This window comes from Varanus komodoensis, unplaced genomic scaffold (assembly GCF_004798865.1).
Source record: "Varanus komodoensis strain SLA01 unplaced genomic scaffold, ASM479886v1 scaffold2, whole genome shotgun sequence".
Classification (NCBI taxonomy): domain Eukaryota; kingdom Metazoa; phylum Chordata; class Lepidosauria; order Squamata; family Varanidae; genus Varanus; species Varanus komodoensis.
This window is the reverse complement of record NW_025335568.1, coordinates 4,404,626-4,424,344: the sequence shown is the minus strand read 5'-3', so window position 1 is coordinate 4,424,344 and position 19,719 is coordinate 4,404,626. Positions and strand designations below refer to the sequence as shown.

The 19,719-nt window shown below is 45.8% G+C and overlaps 1 protein-coding gene across 2 annotated transcripts in view; it reads left to right on the top strand.

The window, feature by feature from the left end:
- PTPRA (protein tyrosine phosphatase receptor type A) overlaps positions 1–19,719 on the top strand; it is a 134,884-nt gene that overhangs the window by 70,856 nt on the left and 44,309 nt on the right. For both annotated transcript variants that reach the window (XM_044428341.1, XM_044428342.1), the window contains exon 3: positions 19,232–19,310. In XM_044428341.1, the coding sequence (XP_044284276.1) occupies positions 19,232–19,310 (79 nt within the window). The remainder of the gene's footprint in view (positions 1–19,231; positions 19,311–19,719) is intronic.

The window sequence follows — 19,719 nt, the reverse complement described above, 5'->3', positions numbered from 1 at the left end:
ATCGTGTAAAAGGTGGCCGTTCTCTTAATAACTGGAAAGCTAAAAGGTCAGAAGGCCTCTGGGCAGGAACGTGCTGCAGCAAATGCCATCCTGTTGCAGTGTTGACACTCATAATGCATTAAGTGTACCTAATGAGACATGGGCCGCAGACCTGAGCTGGAGTTTGGAGTCGCTTGAAGGTTTAGAGGGCAGCCAGGACAATGCAAAGTGCACTGATGGTTAATCCTTCTTGAAACAGTTAACAGCAGCCTTGTTGGAATAATGCAAGTTATTACACCAGCCATATTGGATCTTGGGAAACAGTGGGGCATAGTGGCTTGAATGTTGGGCTGGGACTTGGGAGATCTGGGCAGGCGGGAGGGCTTTGTCCGTCCGTTTATCTATCTATCTATCTATCTATCTATCTATCTATCTATCTATCTATCTATCTATCTATAGCTTTTATATACTGTTCACTACAAGTTTCTTGGTAGTGGATGGTATTTCCCACTGTGCTGTGAAGCCCACTGGCTGACTTTGGGCAGGTCACAAACTCTCACAAGGTTGGTGTTGTGAAGATAAAATGGAGTGGAGGAGATCCTTGTGAGCTGCCTTGAGTTTTTTGTAAGAGGAAGAAAAGTGGGGTATAAATCCACAACAGCAGCAACAGGATTGCAAGATCCATAGTACTCTGCTGACAGATCCGCTGCAGGGAACATTTAAAAACTGGATCTATGCCTTTCATTTCCACCCACCATGTCCTGTGTGCATGCTTTCTAACCTTTCTAAGCTTTCTAACCTTCTCACCTTGCTGATTTTTTGCTTGGCTGTATGCTGAACCAGAACTCAGTAAGGGTTCAGCAGCTGGTTTTCGAAGTACTCCACTATGCATCCAGAAACCTACTGGAATATGACAGGTTATCCCAGGAGGCTTGCCTCGGTGGTAAATCTTTGAAGTTTTGTGACAGTCATTCCTAACTATTTACTGCTGGGAATCCCCCCCCCCCCCCCGGTAATCTTTCTGCTTCTTACATGTAAGGCACTGCATTGTGCAGATGCCAAACCAGGCCAGAAGCATCTGCTTCAACTGACCTTCTAGTCAGGGACTGTTTTTCTGTTTGCTTTCCATCCTGCCTTTGAAACTGCAGCAAACATTTCTAGTCATTACTAGTCTGGATATTTAAAAACCAAATGTCCCAGTTATAACAACATGACAAAGTTACTGGTTAAAGGAGGAAGCATTGTGGCTATGAATTATGGACAGTGGTTTCCAAGCATGTTTAAGCCCTTTTGTTTTGCAAAAATCCCTGGCAAGCATTCAAATCTGACTTGCAGGGTCGGTTCTAACCAAAACTTGGCTGAAAGAAACTAAATTTTACTAAGAGTGTGTCTTACGACTTGTTTGTCAAGGAGACCGTCAGTATTTGTTTTCTGTGTGCCTTGTTGCCAAAGTGCGGTGGGTGGTGTAAAACAAAATATTTTTAAAAATGCAATAGACAAAAAAAGTAATAATTGAAATATAATTTAAAAGAACATGAAAAGACAATTTAAAAGATCCAGCCATGTGTAAAGCGGTATCTGGCAGGTTGTATCAGGCCCCAGAATGACCAGGGAGGTATTTCAAGGCCTCTGCAAAGAGAGCAGTCTTAACCTGGTGCTGCAAAGATAGAACATTTGGTGCCAGGTGGGATACAGCAGGGAAGTTATGCCAGAGATGGGGGGCCCTCCCCCCAGTTGCCACTCTCCACGCCTCTGGAGGAGTTGGCGCCCAGTGGGAAAACCCAGACCTGCAGAGAGATGTCCGGCAATATCAACAGTGTTGTGCTCCCGCTGTCTTGTTCCCAGCATAATTCGGTACTTCTGTACCGAAATCAGGCTTGAACCCCGACTTGAAATGGATTCAGATAATCCGTCTAATTCAAGAGTGCCTGGAGTTGATTGGCAACCCCCCCACCCCCCAGAATCATGCCCAGGAAAGGAATATTTGCTACCAGCCTGTAATTGTTCAGGTTTTCTGGGAGGGTCAAGGGAGGGTCTCTTGGAAAGGTAGCATAGGACCATTCCCTCTTGCAAGCAGGTGTTGGTGATCTGCCTGGCCGAGCTGGTTATCCCTTCCTTGTTGGCTTTTACAAGCCAGGAGGGGCAAGGATCCAGCTGAGTTGCACCCTCCCAGGGCCAACAGCCCCGGGGATTCCAGCATCACATTAGGGAGGGAGACTGATGAGTTGCAGGGTGGGCACGAACCCCCAGTCTGTCCCACTGGCCCAGCACAAGGTGGAAACACTGCAGACTGGTCATCAGACTTGTCATAAAAGGTGAAGGGCTGCGGGACATAGTCTGACCTCTTTTCATTGCCTTCCTGCGCTTCGGTCCAGTCTTATTTATTAAACCTCCTGAAAGCTAAATGAGGACAGTGTTGCTTACTGGCTTCCTTCCATTTTCTGTGTTGGTCACAGTCTGAATCTGTTCTTGATGTCCTCTGCAGCAAGTTTTATTTCTAAAAATCCCTACGTGCTATTCAGAAATTAATCTGATTTAGTGTGGTACAAATATGAAATAAAATTAAATAAGATATTTTGTCCAGGCTCCCCTCCACGTTAATTTTGTTGAAGGTAAGGCAGTGGAGAATCTGTGTCGTCATCATCGTCGTCGTCGTCATCATCATCATTATTATTATTACTATTATTATTATTACATTTTTATACTGCCCATAGCCAAAGATCTCTAGGCAGTTGACAGCAATAATCATAGAATTATACACTCAGGTCACCCATCCCATTTCTGCCCAGGCCTGACCCTGCTTAGCTTCCAAGATTAGGCAGGATCAGGCACTTCATTGTGTGTATGGACTCTCAGAACTTAAGACACTTCAAAGAGCTACTTTCTGTATCCACCTGATGATGGAGCTGATCTGGCATGTATCACGGAAGAGTGGGTGGGGTAGGGTGGATCTGGCTTAGCTTTGTCCACTGATTTCATGCAACATCAGTGAGGGAAAGAGGGTCATAGCCACTGGTCTGTAATAATAGCATCTTACTCAGCAGGAATGATTCTGAACTGAGGTAGCTATAGGGGCCTAGGCCATCAAGACAGATTGTGGAGAGTTGGCAAACTGCCAGCCTGCTGCCTACTTAATAAAGATGGTCTCAGGTGTGGAGCTGCAGAATCCCATGACATCAGTCTGCTCCAGGGAGACTTTGACATTCATGCTGAGATAGCTTTGATTGTGCTGGTTCATGATTTCATGGTCTTCATGATAGCTGTTGCGCTCTCTCAATTGGTCATTGAGTTAGTGCATAGGATATATACACTCTCAGTGTAATTGTAACCTCTGGGCATGAGATTGGTCTGGATATTGGATTGGTTTATTTATTTATTTATTAAAACATTTCTATGCCGCCCCTTTCCGAAGCCTCGGGGCTACTCACAGCACAAAATAAAATACAATAAAATACAAAAATAACAATATAAAATTAACAATATAAAATAAAGTGAGGATCTGTCATGGTTGAATATGGACTCATGGTACTAGCCCCCCCACCCTTTTGCAGGTGTGGAGTTCCATTAAGACGGCCCACCCCTGGTATCTTGCATGCTATGGATTCCTGAATGTTTGGGTAGATTTCCAGTATCCAGAACACAGTGATGTAGTCACACTATGGAATGGCAAGACTTGGCTGTTGATTTTCACAGAGACTGTCCAATGAAATACCATGGACCACAGGGACAAAATCCAGGGAGCGAGCGAGTAGGATCAGCAGAGTGTGACACCTTTTGCCTGTCTTCTACAAGAGGTTATTCATCAGGGTGACCCAAGCTAATTCTGTCCCAAAACCAGAGCTGAATCCAGACTGAAATGTGTCGATTCCATTCTAACAGGAATGCTTTCAAAAGTTAGTATTTGGTAACTATGCCTCAGCACTCTAGTAGTTATGGTGTGGAGTGCTATCTCTTCTAAACAGCTATTTCACATGAATGAAAGCATGGGTGGAGGTCAGTGGGAGATTTGAGGTGAGCTGTCATCAGTATGCTGATAATTTGCAGCTCTGTTTCTGTGACATCATAATCAGGCAAGGCTGTGCACGTTCTGAGCCAGTGCCTAGATTGGGGGATAGGTGGGATGAAGGCCAGCAAATGGATCCCAGATCTTGACAAGACGGAGATTCTGTAGTTGACTGTTTCTAAAATGTAAAATCTGGGAAGTTTGCACAATTTAGATAGGGTTACACTGTCTCATGAAGAACAGATAAGCAAATTGGGGGATTCTGTGGCATCATTATGGTCCTTAGAAGCCCAAGTGACTCCCATGGCAAGCGCATCTATTATTAACTGTGTCTTTTGCTGGACAGGCATCGCCACACCATTGTGGTCCATGCATTGGAGCCTCACATTTAAATTCCTGTAATGTGCCTCTTTGCCATCATAGCATCCTTCCTATAGAATACCACTGCACACACACCTAAAGTAGTGTGCTTTAGGTTCATGTTCAAGACCCATGTTTTCTCCTAAACCTCCCCTGAATGATTGTGTGGCCCAGCTATTAATGCTTCTGAAACATTTTAAATACATTTGGATTTTGGAGGTACAGCCATAAGTGTGGCATCTAGATCTAGGAAGGTGTTGATATCACTCTACATGACTCCAGTGCACCCACAACTGGAGTGCTGCATCAAGTTCGGGGCTCCACATTATAGGAGAGACATAGCAAGGTTAGAATAGGTTCAGGGCAGGGTCACAAGAATGGTAGCCCGGTTGGGAGGGATGGCATATGAGGAGAGACTGAGGGAGCTGGGTCTCTTCAGCCTGGAGAAGAGGGGACTGAGGGGATCTTTTCGCAACTTACAGGTATGTGAGGGGATGCCATGTGGAGGAGGGCCATGACCCATTCTTCCCTGCAGTGGAGGGCAGGATGCATTCCAGTGGGACAAAGTTCAAGGAACCAGACTTCCGGCTGAATGTCAGGAAGTACTTCCTGACGGTTAGGACCCCTAGAATATGGAATGGGCTTCCAAGGGAGGTGGTTGAAGCCTCATCCGTGAGGGTGTTCAAGGAAAGATGGGACAGCCACATGTTGGGGATTACATGAGCAGAGCTGGCTGGACTAGATGGCTAAGCCCTTCTGACTTGCTTTGTTTTTATTTTTTTATGTTAAATACTTTTTTTAACAAATATTTTGTTGTTATTACTTGTTTGCTAATCTCTGTTTCTATGTATGGGTTGGAGAAAACATTTGATACAGTAAGCAGTATATATGTGGATTAAATAAAGTCAACATTCTTCCGGATGCAGCTCTGTTTAAAAAGAAGCACTCTCACCCAACAATAATTATGGGGTGGGTTAAACCTCACAGTATCAGATAGGTATAGGATGGAATTGTAAATAAATCCCAGGCACAGGTGTTAATAGTTAAGAAAAGTGGAATGTACTTAAGCACACAGAATCAGGAAGAAAAGGGAAATCCTGGTATGATTTCCTGGGTCAAAGTGAAAATTCTCAGACATTATAAAGACCATTTCTTTTCTTTTTTTTTTTTTAAGGCATCTTCCAGCTCTGATTTTTAATAGTTCAAACTTGTTTGCTAGGTGAGGGAGGGAGGGACAAACAGACACACTCTGGATACAAGCCAGTCTGTGTTCCACCACCGTCAGCAGGATGAAAGACTTGTGTAAGCCAGTGAGATACAGTGACACTTATTCTAAGCTCTGCTTATGGTGAACTAAAATTAAATAATCTGCAGAGCATTGACCCTTTCACACATCAACCTAATTTCATCTGCTGGGAAGTCAACATTTTCTGAGGATCAGGATGGAAAGGAGATGAACAATTCAGGGGATTTCTGATAAGGGAAGGTACATCAGTTCACAGAGAGTGAACTGAGGAGGGACCCAAACAAAACAGGAATTACGTTCTGGAGGATGGGCCCCTTTTAGTCCAGGCTTCCCCCGGTAGGTGAGTATTGTGGGAACCCAACTGCACCAATGTACCCAGCTGGGTTGCTGTGAGGGGCTGCATTTGGTTTCAGTGAGGTTCTTAGGAGACTCTTTCAACATGTTCACCTGTTTTGTGATGGCCGGTTTACACGAACAACGTGTGGCAGGGAAATTTTGTTCAGCAGAGTGTTCAAAAGTTTTTGACCAAAACGGCATGACCCTTGTGACCCACCCTGCCTGTTCACCTGATCTTGCCCTGTGCAACTTCTTTTCATTTCCCTGCATCAAAAAAAGGGAAACGTTTTGCAGGTGTGGAAGAGGTGAAACAAGAAATGGCAGAAGCACTAAAAGGCATCAAAATCGATGAGTTCAAAACCTGTTTTGAGAAGTGGAAAAATGTTTGGATATGTGTATTGCATCAAGCGGAGAGTACTTTGAAGGTGACTGAAGTTTGAACATGTAAATATAAATACATATTTTATTTTATTTTTTATTATAAATAAATTCCTGTGTTCTTTTCGGTCACAATATACCAGCGAGAAAGTTGCCACTGATACTCTTAGCACCATTGTGGTTGATAGCTACTGATAGCCTTATTCTTCATGAATTTATCTTGCCTCTTTTCAAGCCGTTGGTGGGCATCAATACACCCTGTGCTAGCAGATTTCATACTTTTAGCTATGCACTGTGTGAAAAAGTACTTCCTTTTATCTCAGCTGAAGCTCCCTTGTTTTAGCTTCATTGGAGGAGCAATTTTTCTGCTTATCTACTTTCTGCATGCACGCACGCACGCACACACAATTTTTATACATGAAAGATGCCTTAGTCACACACAAAAGAAGCGTAATGGGTGAGACACCCACATTTCCTCTTCCCGTACTGAGGAAAGGGACGTTCTACATAGACTGTCCCTCTTAGCCTTAAAAAGTCTTTTTGTATGTGACTCCTGCTCCTTCTACTACATTTTCCTTTGGTCCTTGATTTTCACGAAGGATCCCTTCAGACCTTGAGTTGCACAAACTGAGAATTTGGCATTACCAGAATTCTGTACTCCCTGTCCAGAATAATTCACAGCAGGTAGATAAAGATATGCGAGAGGTCAAGTGTTGGTGACAAAAGGACGTGGAAGTGAATACATCAGAATACAATAGAGGAGCAGGAAAGTTGTAAGCCAGGCAGGCTTTGTTACAGAAGCGAGGCTTGAGCGGAGGGAAGGGCTGTTGTGAGCTGACGGAAGCTGCATGACCTCATAGGTCAGTGGGTTTTTTTAGATTCTCTATCCTCAAGGCACCCTTCTCATATGGAACCCCAGAATCGTACATTCGTGCGGGGCATTTGCCTGCCCTGTTGTGGGGAAAGATAGGAAACACATCCCTAGTAATTTAATTTCTAATTGAAGGACTCTTGGCAAGTTTATAATTACCAGAAAACAATTTGGAAACCAGAGGAATGGGTCTGAAGAGTCCAACAAGCTCTATATACTGGACTGTCCGAGTTTTTATTTTCCTGAATTGGAAGGAAAGTATGGCTTTCAGTGCTAAACTTCCTGCCTGGTTGCAAACTTTAATCTAGCCTTCTCTAGCTCGGTGCTCTCTAGATGCGTTCCTGCAACTGGTAGCCATACTTGTTGTGGATGATGGGAGTTGTAGTTGAACACATCTGGAGGGCATCAAGTTGCGAAGGCTACTGGAACACTAAGTGCCATTCCCTTCAATAGTTTCTGTGCAAATTAGTCCACTTGGTGGGACTAGCAGATCCTCTTACTATCAACTTGTAACTAAATAGTTACTTTGGGCCTAACAGTGTGTCCCCATGTGTTTGGCACATTACTTGATTTTTTAAAAGTCTGTCTAAAAGACGCCCTGTTTAAAGCGGTGCTGGTCGTTTTAACCTCTCTCCCATCATATGATGTTTTTTCACTTCCTCAAGATTTCAATAGGCAGCATTGTCCAAACCTGCCTTGTTTTCTGTTTCTGTGCATTTCTCCTCTTCTCCCTCCCCTCCACTGCTGCTGCAAGCAGCAGTTTCATTTCTGAAGGAGGAAAGGATTTAAAAAAGACTCTCGTTATCATTTTAGAAACAAGCGTATGCTTGGTGCTGCCTTTCACCATGCAGAGAAGGAAACTTTGATGAATTAACCGCAATTGAATAAACTTGGCTGATCTTTTCTCACATGAAACTCTCACATGTATAGCTGGTTTTAGGCCTATAGGATTACAAAGAGCTTGAAGTACAGGGTTTGGATATGAGAAACCTAGATTCTGAATCTTCACACTGCCACCAAACAGTGAGGGACAGTGAGATGAGCAAAATAGGACAGGTTTAAAATGTGAAAGAAAGTGTACTTGTTGCCGCCTTCCTTTTGGAGTTGAGTCTTAAAATATAAGAGCATAAGAAGAGTCAGACTGGAGTATGTTAATGGCCTATCCTGTTTGCAGAGAGCCTGCCATTAGGACATGAATGGAATGCAGTAGCATCCTCCCATTTCTGTTCCACCAACTGGCGCACGAAGACTTAGTGCTGCTGGTCTGGTTATAAAACATTGCCATCATAGCTAGTTAGTGGTTGATGTCAACATCCTCCGTGCATTTTCTGATTCTCTTTCAAAACCAACCAGGTCAGTGGCTGTCTCTATTTTTTCTTGTGAATTCTAAAGTTTCACACAGCACATAGTTAAGAAGTACTTCCATCTGTCTGCCCAATGGTGGCTTGTTTGCTGTACTGTTTATCTGACAGACAATCAAGCACTCTGTGGGATGTCACACCTTCCTTCCTTCCTTCCTTCCTTCCTTCCTTCCTTCCGTCCTTCCGTCCTTCCGTCCTTCCGTCCTTCCTTCCTTCCGTCCTTCCGTCCTTCCTTCCTTCCCTCCTTCCTTCCTTCCTGGTCTTGCAGGAGCAATCCCATGAGACTTGGCACCCTGTCAGCTTCAGCCATGTTTTTTCTATTCAAGGCAGTGTACATGATTTCCTACTTTCATTGGCTCAACACTTTTTTTATTTATTTGCACAATAGATTGTGCACAGGTATTTTCATTTTTTTTAAATGCCACATTTAAGGAGTTGTGCAATTTCAAGCCACCGACATGAAAAAGCTTGCCTGGACATCGCCCTGAGAAGTGCTTCTTGTCAAAACGCAACAGGTGCCAACAGTACACCTTGATCAAGAGAGTGTGAAAATAAGTTATTTTGTTACTTTGCAATCACTTAACAGCTGTCAAATCAAGCGCTGTCAAGGGAAAGCAAGCCACAAAGGGCCTTTTTGAATTGGCTTGGTAACGTCAGTTTTAGCCTTGCATATTTGAGCTAAAGGTACTGAGTGATCTCCTTTGTTAAGGCCAGAGCTTCCTGCTTTGGCTCAAGCGGGTGACCCTTAGGAGGACTGCTTCCAGGGATGGGTAAATGGGGATCTTGAAAGCCAGCTTGATCAGCAGCTCTCATCTTCTCACATGAAAGCGCAGCATCAAGCTGCAGCAAGAAAAATGGACTGAGAACTGTGTCTGGGAAATATGAGGACTTCCATGGGCCAGGATATCTGCAGGGGGAAGAGATGAGCATTGGACCCACAGGGTGTCAGCATTGTGCGTCCTGGGGCAGGCAACTCACACAGTAAGCGCCTCAGTGTGGGTTTTCATGTCATGTGAACTCTGTGGGAACTGGTCTTGAGCTCAGCTTCGCCATTTTACACTGGTTTCAGGGGCTGGGCGCTGTTGAGGAGAGCTGGTTGCCTCCACTTAATTTCCAAAGCTGTTGCTAGTACTTTTGCAGTTCAGTGAAGTGAGACTGCAGCTGGTCTAGTGGCCAAGGAACTACAAAACTAAGTATTTCAATATTTAGGAAAACTCAGGTTTTTTGCCAACTGTGGAAGAACATTTGCTGTTCCAGGCTATCAAAGGCATCAGGATGCATTTCTTTGCAATGCCTGCATTTTTAGTAGAAATTTCTGAATTGCTGGTGCTTTGTGCCTTCCCTCTTGCAGTATATCCACACCGCTAATATTTCTTCCTTGTCATCCTTTCGAGTTGAAAAACATTTTCTTTTGTTCAATTTTTTGTTCATTCTGTTGATGAGTGATTATTAATCTTCATCCTTCAGTGTGGAGTGTGGAAGCTAATCTTTCTAGATGGATTACAGTTGCTGTATTGTGCTTCTTTCTTTCCTGTAAGGAACACAATGCAAGGGAAAGTTGAAGGCAGAAGAAGAAAAGAAAGCCCAAATATGAGATGCACTGAATCCATTAAGCCTCCAAATGTCATGGATAGGACATTTGGAAGGGCTTTCTTTCAAGAGACGACTTGACAGCACATAACAACATCAATAAGGAACACCAGTTGTCTTCTTTTTCACCAAATACTAATTAAAATCCTCTTAGATTACCAACTCTGCCCGTGGTAATCAAAAGCAAACCATTTTATAATGCATTAGCAGCTTAAAAGGGGGAGTAACAGGAATGGCTTCTGCTTCTGTGCCACCTCCTCCTCCCTCCTCCATTTAATTCTGCCCCATAATCAAGGCTCTCCAGGCAGTTTGCAGCAATTTTAGAGAGATGTCCTTGCTTGGTCATCCAAAGAAAATTCTTACTCACCAAGTCAAGGCACTGTTTGAAGCTGAGTTACAGAAAAGAGGTAACTAAAACTTAGGCACCTGGAGTGCAGATGATCATAGTTGTCGGGTCCGTGTGCACACGGCTGTTCTCATGGAGATGAAGGTTCTGAGGCTGATGAGGAACTTATTTGCCAAGCGGTCCGTCTTCAGGACGAGCCTTGAGGTCTTGAGACCAGACGGGTTGCCACCGGAGGAGATGGGACAAGGTCGCTGGAGCATCCATGGCAACTCTCCCATGGGGAGCTGAAGAGCTGGTGCCTCCAGGGCGGGTCATAGAAATGGAGGCAGCCTCAGAGCAGCCTGAGCCGGGGCAGTGTCCAGGCGCCACCCACAGGGCAGGACCCCGAAACGGCTGGCTCTCCCGGTGGGGGGCCTGAAATCCTCAGCCTGCTGACCTGGCACCAAGGTTGGTACGAAGCCCAACTGGACGCACGGAGGGGAGGGCGCAGGCACACACCCTGCATGGTGCTCCTCCTCCTGGGGTGACACAGGGGAGGGAAGCTCTGGCTAGTGAATTGCAGATAGGATTCAACATTTGTACTTGGTTGAAGCTGGAATGCTCGGAAGCTTGTACGGCACGAAACAGAGTTCAGCAAAGAAAGGTGGTGTGTCAGTTGGTACCAGAGGGAGACAGGCGGCTCACGGCAGCGATCACGGGTAGCCTATTAAGAAAGCTCCTTGTATTTAAATTAAGCACCAGCCATCAGAGCACCAGGTATAACATGTCTGGAAATAATGGGAGCAGGTGTGTGTTTTCTTTGGGTTTTGCTTCATCCCCAGCCCCAGAGTGTGTTGTGATGATTCATCCTTTCTGTTCAACTACAGAAAGTGGGTCAGGGGAGTTCAAGGATGAGTGCTGGCAGCACATCAAAGGCCAGTTCTAAGCCATGGAGACCCAAGTAGGGATTTGGCACCGGTCCATTTCAGTGCATAGAAAGTGCACTAAAGGATTAAGAATAAAAAGAAAGATGGCAAAATCTCTGTTGTGTTGGGATCAGTGCTTTGTCTTGAGAGAAGGGTGTGTGTTGAGGGACAGTTCTGTGCATTCATTCATTTTATTTATGTAAGAATGTGTATCCTCCTTCTCCCCTCTGAGAAGAAGGATACACAATGAAGGCATCAAAAGTAGCTGTGTGTGTGTGTGTGTGTGTGTGTGTGTGTGTGTGTGAGAGAGAGAGAGAGAGAGAGAGAGAGAGAGAGAGAGAGAGAGAGAGAACACAGCAATAAAACATTATCCAGAACAGAACTGCTAAAAATACAAAGGGCAGCAGTAAAACATCAAAATTAAGAACTCCTGAAAGAGCCTGAAATCCGATCTGCATAAATTTGCCCTCTGCCGTGTTAGATAATAACTTGGGATTGATGAGGATGAGACTTTCTATAAAGTAAAAGTGACTGGGGTGCAAAGAACCCCTTCATGAAGGCTTAGTGCAGTCTGTGAGTGAATGGCTTTTGGCTCATTCTTATCCACCACTGGTGTTTTGTTAAGTGCCGTTGATTCAGCAACGTTCTAGTTTGCGTGCCATTCTTCTGGACAAGACCTGAGAGCGCGAGGTGGGAAGCGCTGCACTGCTGTGTTTCTGCCCTAGCTGTAGGGCTGGTTTCACAGCCGCATGAGGGAGCCAGGTAGCAGTCACCTGACATTTGAACTGTGGGCTGCCACAAGCTGCTGTCTTGTTGGTGGGGCTCAACACCTGTATCAAGCCACTGGAGTGGTCATCAGGGGACTTCAGGCACAATGCCACCAGTAGGCGAACGACACCCGGTTCTGTTTCTCTGTGACCTCTGGTTCAGGTGTGGCTGTGCAAGTCTTTGATCAGGATCTGGAAACAGAGGTAGGTTGGATGCAGGTTCCTAAGCTGAGGCTGAAATGTGGCAGGTCAGAGACTCAGTGGGTAGGTGGTCCCCATGCTGGGCAGCTAGTTGGGTTACTACCTCTGCAGGGAGTTGTCCCTGAGGATCTGTTTCATAATTTGAGAATACAACTACAGTATACCCCCATGAAGTCGCGGTTCAGCGTTTGCGGCCTCAGTCTTTCACGGAATTTTCTGTGCGGCGGCTTGCTCACAAGGAGATCGTTTTCTCCGAGCGAGTCCAAACCAATCTCCAAACCACACGGAGAGGCACCGGCTTACTCACAAGGAGATCAGTGAGATCCCTGCGCATGCCCGCCTGGCCTCTCCATGAGCCCCTCCCCAGCCTGCCCCCCCCCCCCCCGCCCACACCGCCTTGGCCGGAGCCCATCACCAGCACAAAATTCGCAGTTTTTCACAATTTGCAGGTGCTCTAGGAACGCAACCCCCACGAATTTTGGGGGACTACTGTATCTCTGTCACTAGTAATTTGACGTACCTTTTATCAGCTTCCGTTGACATGTCAGTTGCAAACATTTCCGGGTGGGAGTAGTCTGGCCATGATCTGTGCAGTGGTGACTTGAACACTGAATAACTGCAGTGCCCTCTCTATGGCTTCCCTTGAGGGGGCCCCAGAAAATGCAAGCAATGCAGAATTTGGTAGTTGGTTTGCTGAATGGAGCTATCTACTCATGAGCATGTTACACCTTTGCTCTGAAAATTCAAGTGGCTGCCAGTATTTATTGTTTGTTTGTCTGTTTATTGTATTTATATCTCAGCTTTCTCTCATTGTGGACCTCAGGGTGGCTACATGCAGCTCCCAGGTGATCTCCCCTCCGAGCTCAGGCCGGTCCTGGACCCGCTTAGCTTCAACATGGTGGGTGCCTTATGTGCCTTCATTTTGCTAGGCCGGGCTCAGGATAATGTTGTTGACATCTAAGGCCCCAAACAGCATGAGAACAAGTTGGCTTCCCTTTATCAACTGGCCCATTCATTGTGATCTGCAGATCAGGGTCTCATGGCTGCTCAATACCTATCGTGACAACCCAGGACAGGTCTCTTCTGCTGTGGTGCCCCATCTTTAGAATTGTCGCCCCCCCACACCCCACCCCACCCAGGACGCATCTTAATGGTGCTTCCTGTTGAAAGCTGGCTCTTCAACCAGGCATATGAAGAATTCATAATACTTCACTTAGTAGATGTTCCGTTTTTGTTGTGACTCGTGTCTACTTTAATAGCTGTTTTAATGCATTCCATACACAGCCTTGAGATTAAGGGCAGTATATACATAATTCTTTGAAAAAAATAGAAGTAATTAAAGTCTGGGTTGATCGGGTGTGCTCAAAGTATGATTTCACCCATTCGGAGCAGTGAAACTTGATCAAACTGAGGCTTACCAGATTTTCTGTACACAGAAACCAGCTTAGCTTATCCCATACTTGACTATGCAAAAAAATTAAAATATTTTGGAATACTTTGTGAATAGTTACAACATGAGTGCTCCTGACTATCTGCAGACTGCATGGATGTATTCCTGTGCAAGAACAACTGGGAGTAGCTGATAGGATTTCCAGGACGGGACACAACTTCCATTCAGCCTAGCAGCTCTTTTTTAAAGAAGTAAACGAATACACTACTTCCCCCTTGCACAGTCTCACTGATGTGTGGTGTTTGGGGCTTTGGTGGGGATGCTGCGTAATGTGTCTTTCCCCCCCTCTCCTGTCTTCCTCCTTCCCTCTCTCGGGTGAGTCCAGAAGCATGAAGTCAGGGTGTTTTTCTGCAAAGCATGCAGGATGCTGCAGCTAGCCAACAGTTGTGTGTATGTTGATAACATTGCAAGCATTTCCCCTCTGTTTCTGAATTCATAAGGGAGGGGCATACACAGTGGAAGGAATTCCAGAATGTGATCATGGTTTGAATCTTGAAAGTTTAGACTTAACCATTAAGATGTTGCTGTCAAATTATGCCGTTCTGGAAAGATAGAGGGCTTGTGACTTTACGCCACAGAAGGGACACTGCCATCCTGTGTTCCCAGACTCTTTTAACAATGTTGAGTGTATGCACATGGTGGGCATGTTGTGAGCAGAGCAGGCTGGAGCCAGGGGTCAGACTAGATGGCCCAGAAGACCCCTTCTGACTCGCTCTGTTTCTATGTATGTTAGCCTACCTTGCTTTGAACCATCTGCAGACACAAGAGCTGAACTCTTTGGAAATGCCAGTTGATGCCTCCTTGATGTTTGTTACCATCCTGCTAGCAGCCTTTCAAAGCCCACTGTAATGCCCATAATAAGTTATCATAGGCATTGGCTTAAATAGGCATTTATTTATTTATATTATCTATCCCATTCCATAACCAAGTAGACTCTATAGCAGTGAACAGCAAAAACGAAAAGCAGATGAAAGAATGTATTAAAAACTGCAACCAGAGTGTCTGAAAAATTTGTAAACACAATACGCCCATCCTCTTCCACTTAGACTGGCTGGCAGTTGAAGTCCGGGCCAGATTCAGAGTGCTAGTACTGACATTCAAAGCCCTCAATGGCTTGGGGCCAGGTAAGCTGAAGGATCGCCTCCTCCCATCTATACCTACCCAGAGCCTGAGGTCACCTTTGGAGGTGCTTCTCCAGGGGCCCCTTCCAAAGGAAGTGAGGCAAGTGCTACTGGGGGGAGGCTTGTTTTGGTTGTGGCCCTCCTGTTTTGGAATGATCTTACTGAAGAGGTGCACCCAGCACCTGCTTTGTATTATTCTTGGTGCCAAGTGAAGATCTTTTTATTTCCCCAGCATTTTAACCATCATATCTTTTAAACTTTATCCCATTTTATTTCTATACCACTGCTGTGCTTCTGTGCCTGGATAATGATTTTGTTCTTTTAATTTTATTGTTGTGTGTGTGTCATTTTAACTTTTGTTAACTGCCCAGAGAGCCCCAGCTATTGGGCAGTATAGAAATGAATGAATTAAATAATAATGTATTATTTTCTAAGAAACTCACAAACTGACTAACAGTTTGAGATTTTTACTCAGCTTTCTTGTTAAGGAAAGCTGCATAATTCTAAATGGTCAGTCTATGATGCAGTTGGGTTTCCTTTATGTCTCTGTGATTTAAACACCCACACAACATGTTTGTTTGTTTGTCTGTTTGTTTGTTTGAGCTGCTTCTGTATTGCTTGATATGCCAGTGTTTCCAAGTGGTTTAAAAAGAAGTAGACACAAGCCAGTCTAAAACCAATATCCTTCTATAAATAATAGCTGTCCTTACAAACAGTACAATGAAAGTGGTAAGCAGAGTGATGTCAAGTTCAATTATGTGCTACTTGTTCTGGAAGAATTTACACTTCCCTGGAAGGCCAGGTTCATAGTCTGACAGTACTCCGAGTTTCATCACGGTTGCTGGCAAGCGTTGTGCCTCTCTGTGTGGTTTGCCAGCACCAGCCACTTCTGGACGGGGTCGCTTGGCCACAGTGATGCAGGCCCTGGCAACCTCAGGCCTGGACTACTTCAGAACATGCCGTATGGGACCGTCCTTAAGGCTGCCCTGGAAGCTGGCCTGAGCACAGAGCGCAGTGGCTCGGCTGTTCTGGGGAGCCACCTCTTTTAGGATGCACTTGCTACAGGTTCGCTACTGGGCCAGGTTTAACGGTTTAGGGCCCGTGTACAATGCCCTTGACTTGGGACCAGGAAACCTGAGAAAGCACCTTCTCATATGCCAACCTGCCCGACCACTGAGATCACTGGAGACAATTCTCCTGGTGGTTCCATGCAGACCCATGGCCTGGCTGGAGCCTACGAGAAGAGCCTTCCAGGCCGCAGCCCCGTTTCTGCGGAATTCCCTACCTTAGGAGATCAGGCAGGGGCCAACACACTGCTGTTTTTTGCACCTGTTAGAGACAGTCTTATTTTGAGAGCTTTTTCTTGCTGACCAGTCATGGTGTTATTGTTATTACCTTGTTTTGAAATATTTCAGTGTGTTAGTGCTTCACGAGGATGGATGCCAGTACCAAGAAAGCCCACTTATGCACGGTTACCTGATGACGCACTGTTTATCAGAGATTGACCAAAAGGCCACTCAGGGGTTGGTTTGGTGTGTTTCGGAGGAAGGTTAGCAACTAGGTATCCCAGCCTGAGTTTTTAGAGCTTCTGACTGTCAACAAAACAAAACAAAACAAAACAAAAACCCTTAATAGCTTGGTAGCTTTTAAAATAGGTGTAACATGCTTGTAACTATTTTGTGAGACTGACAGCGAATGGGTGACTCCCGTGTGTGTGTGTGAACCTTGTCTTGGTAAATGAAACTTGTTTTTGGATAGACTTATAAACTATTTGTCACAGGAGTTCCATTTCGGTACTAATGAACCCATTTTGGAATTTGAGGAACTGCTATGAGAGATGTATAGAGAGGAATAAATAAAGCCAGAATACAAAGGCAAAGGGATAGAGGGGAGAGAAAAAGCAAGGCTGGGGAGTGGAGGGGGAGAGAAACAGCAAGGTAAACAGGTAGAATTGGAGAAATAGCAAGCCGTAGAGGTTAGGAGTGGAGAGAAACACTGAGATAAAGGGGTGAGCGGGGAAGAGAGCCATGTTTGGGGCTGGGAAGGGAGTGGAGGCATCCAGGGACAGGGGAAGGCGAGAAATAGAGAGGAAAGGGGTTTTCTAGAGAGAAACAGCAACGCTAGAAGCTAGGAGGAGCGGATAGAGGGGAAAGGTCTGCATGGACAGAAGAAAGTCGGGTGGAGCCGGAAAGCAACTCTTTCCTTTACTTCCTGCCTGCTGATGAGTTGATTACAGATAGGTTTAGAAGCAGGAAAGAGAACCTGCCAGCCTAACATTTTTAAAGTGTTTTTAGTAGAAATAAATTTTTGAAGGGGAAGAGTGTGCAGAGCTTTGTGGATGCCGTTGTGGCCCCTGGAAGCACTGAGATGGGGACCCAGGGAATGTCGGGTTCTTGAAGTTTGACAGACGGTCTGTGGAGGAGCCTCTCATGTTGTTTACACATTCATGCAGACCCTGAAGTCATCCCAGGTCTCCAGACATAGAGGAGCAGCATTCTAAGAAAGCAGTGAAGAAAAATGAGGTGTCCCGGACATCCATGGCTTACTCTTCACATGCTGAAAACTTGAAGCCTTCAGTGTGCTGAATAGAGAGACTCTCTTCTTCTGAGCTGTGATAACAACAAAATGCTCTCTCTTCCCAGTGCTGCTAGTGGGGGGATCCTTGGCAGCAATAAGGGCCCCCCAACTCTGCCCCAGGGTTGATACAGTATGTGTGAGAGGGAGGGGGATTTGTTTCAAGATCATATTTTAGGAGGGAAAGGTTAGGTCTTCCCTCCCTGTGCACAGCAGGCTTGATGATGTAAACTCCCCCAGCCCCCACTACACACCTGCTATTAAATTTTTTAAAGCGAGCATCTCTGCTTGCGTCCTAAAGTCATGTCTGCTCTCTCTAGTTTGGCCCCGGCATCTCTCTTCAGGCCGCTTCTCCTTGGCGTTCTGCAAGCAAAAGCTGTCTGCTTGGATCTGGGAAGACCTTGGGGCTTGGGTGATGCATTCAGAATTTTTATGGCGTCATTCCTCCCTGTGTCTAGAGGTTGGGAAGGGCCTCAGCTGAAGCAGGTGGAGGCATTGTATAGCAGTGGCAGCCATCACAGTCAAGCTGGCTAAGCTGTGGCCAGAGATGAGCTGTTTTGGCAGGCCAGCGGTTGACCCTTCCGGGGACTTCCCAGAGAGAGGATACTGTAAGAAAGGCTTATAACCAAGCTGAAAATGTTCAATTTCCCTACCGTCTGTCCATGTCCCCTTTTGTCCATTGGAAGCCCGATAAAGTGTGGATTCAGTGCAGAGACCTTGTTCTACTGTGGGAAAGGGATGGGTGAGCCCTTAATATTTTGCAAGGTTTTCCCAAAGGCCAGGCAAAGAATTGTCCGTCAGGTCCGTCCGCAGTGACTGTGCTTGTGGTTGGCTATGGGTGCAACCAAATGAATGAAGTGAGGCCCTTTGGTGCACAGAGCAGATGATGCGCCGTCGCATGGCCCCGCCGTGTCCCGGCCTCGGGCATGAGCTGCTTCCAGATGAGCACGCCATGGGCAGTCCTCGCTTGTTGCGCCAGAAGCATTGGTGACTGCGCCAGCCTAGTGTCCCGTGCAGTGAAGAGCAGTGCTAGGTGGCTAAATGAAGTGCTGCTCTCAGGGTGTATGTGGCGGGATAAATCAGCCCTTTAATTGTGAGATGGTAGGTGGATCTTGCGTCTTTCCCTTGCTGCTCTGAGGTCTGCGCGAAGTCTAGCAATGTGCTTTGACCTGCCCTTAAATCTCCAGGTGCCCCTTTGCGATCTCGGGTCCCAGTTGGTGTCAGCTTTGCAAAATAAGTCTTTACAATTGTCCCTGTAAGAGATGGAAGGGGCTGAAGGGAAGTGATAGTGGCATTGCCTAAAGCCGTCTGTGGCTGAGGAGAGAGCTGAACTAGGACTATCCTCTGCCACAGCCTGTCCTGTCCTACAAGTTTGGAAATGCTGTTAATGACGCACTTTTTGGTACACATAATCTCCATGTCCACAAGACAGCCATTAGGTTTCACCAGTTTGTGGTTCTGCCCCTTTCACATTGGTGAATCTCCCCGACAGCCACTCTTAAGAATGCAGAATCTCAAATACCAGATTCAAAAACCAAATATGCTGTCCAGTATATATTACTTTGTGCTTGCTCTCGAGTATTGAGACTCCTTGGTGCGGAACAGACATGGGTATTTTTAAGAGAACGCCTTCTGAGCAGGTATCAGTGGCTGGGTAACTGATGGCAGCTTCAGCCTTGGACTACTTTACGAAAATCTCTAATGAAGTCCTTCTGTCCTGTATCTCTTCCCCATCTCCTCCAGGCCAACATGGATTCTTGCTTCCTAGTCGTCCTGTTCAGCAGCTGCCTGACGTGCCTCGGAGCCAACAATATGACCACAGGTATGGCATGCATTCATCTTGGTTGGCTCTCGGATGCTCCGAGTGGAGAGGGGCTTTCCAGCAGTTTGTTTCATTAGCTCATTCACATGCACAGTGATTGCAAAATTGGGGTTGCTGCGGAAGCACTGAGCAGGCATAACTTTTCTTGCGAGCACAGGAGTAGGAGCAGGTTGCCTGCCCACGTGCTCCCTCCCCCAGCCTCACGCACCAAAATGGAATGCATCCCAAATCAAATACATTAAAATGACACCTTTAGGTTATTCTCCAGTCTAGGTTATTGTAACAATGCTTCCCAGGCCAGTGTTTCACCATTGTTAAAACAAACTGGGGAATGGAGGAGGGGAGTGACTCAGATTATGCAAATTGGCTGCCTGCTCTCAATTTACTGTCATTAAGAGATGGGAAATGG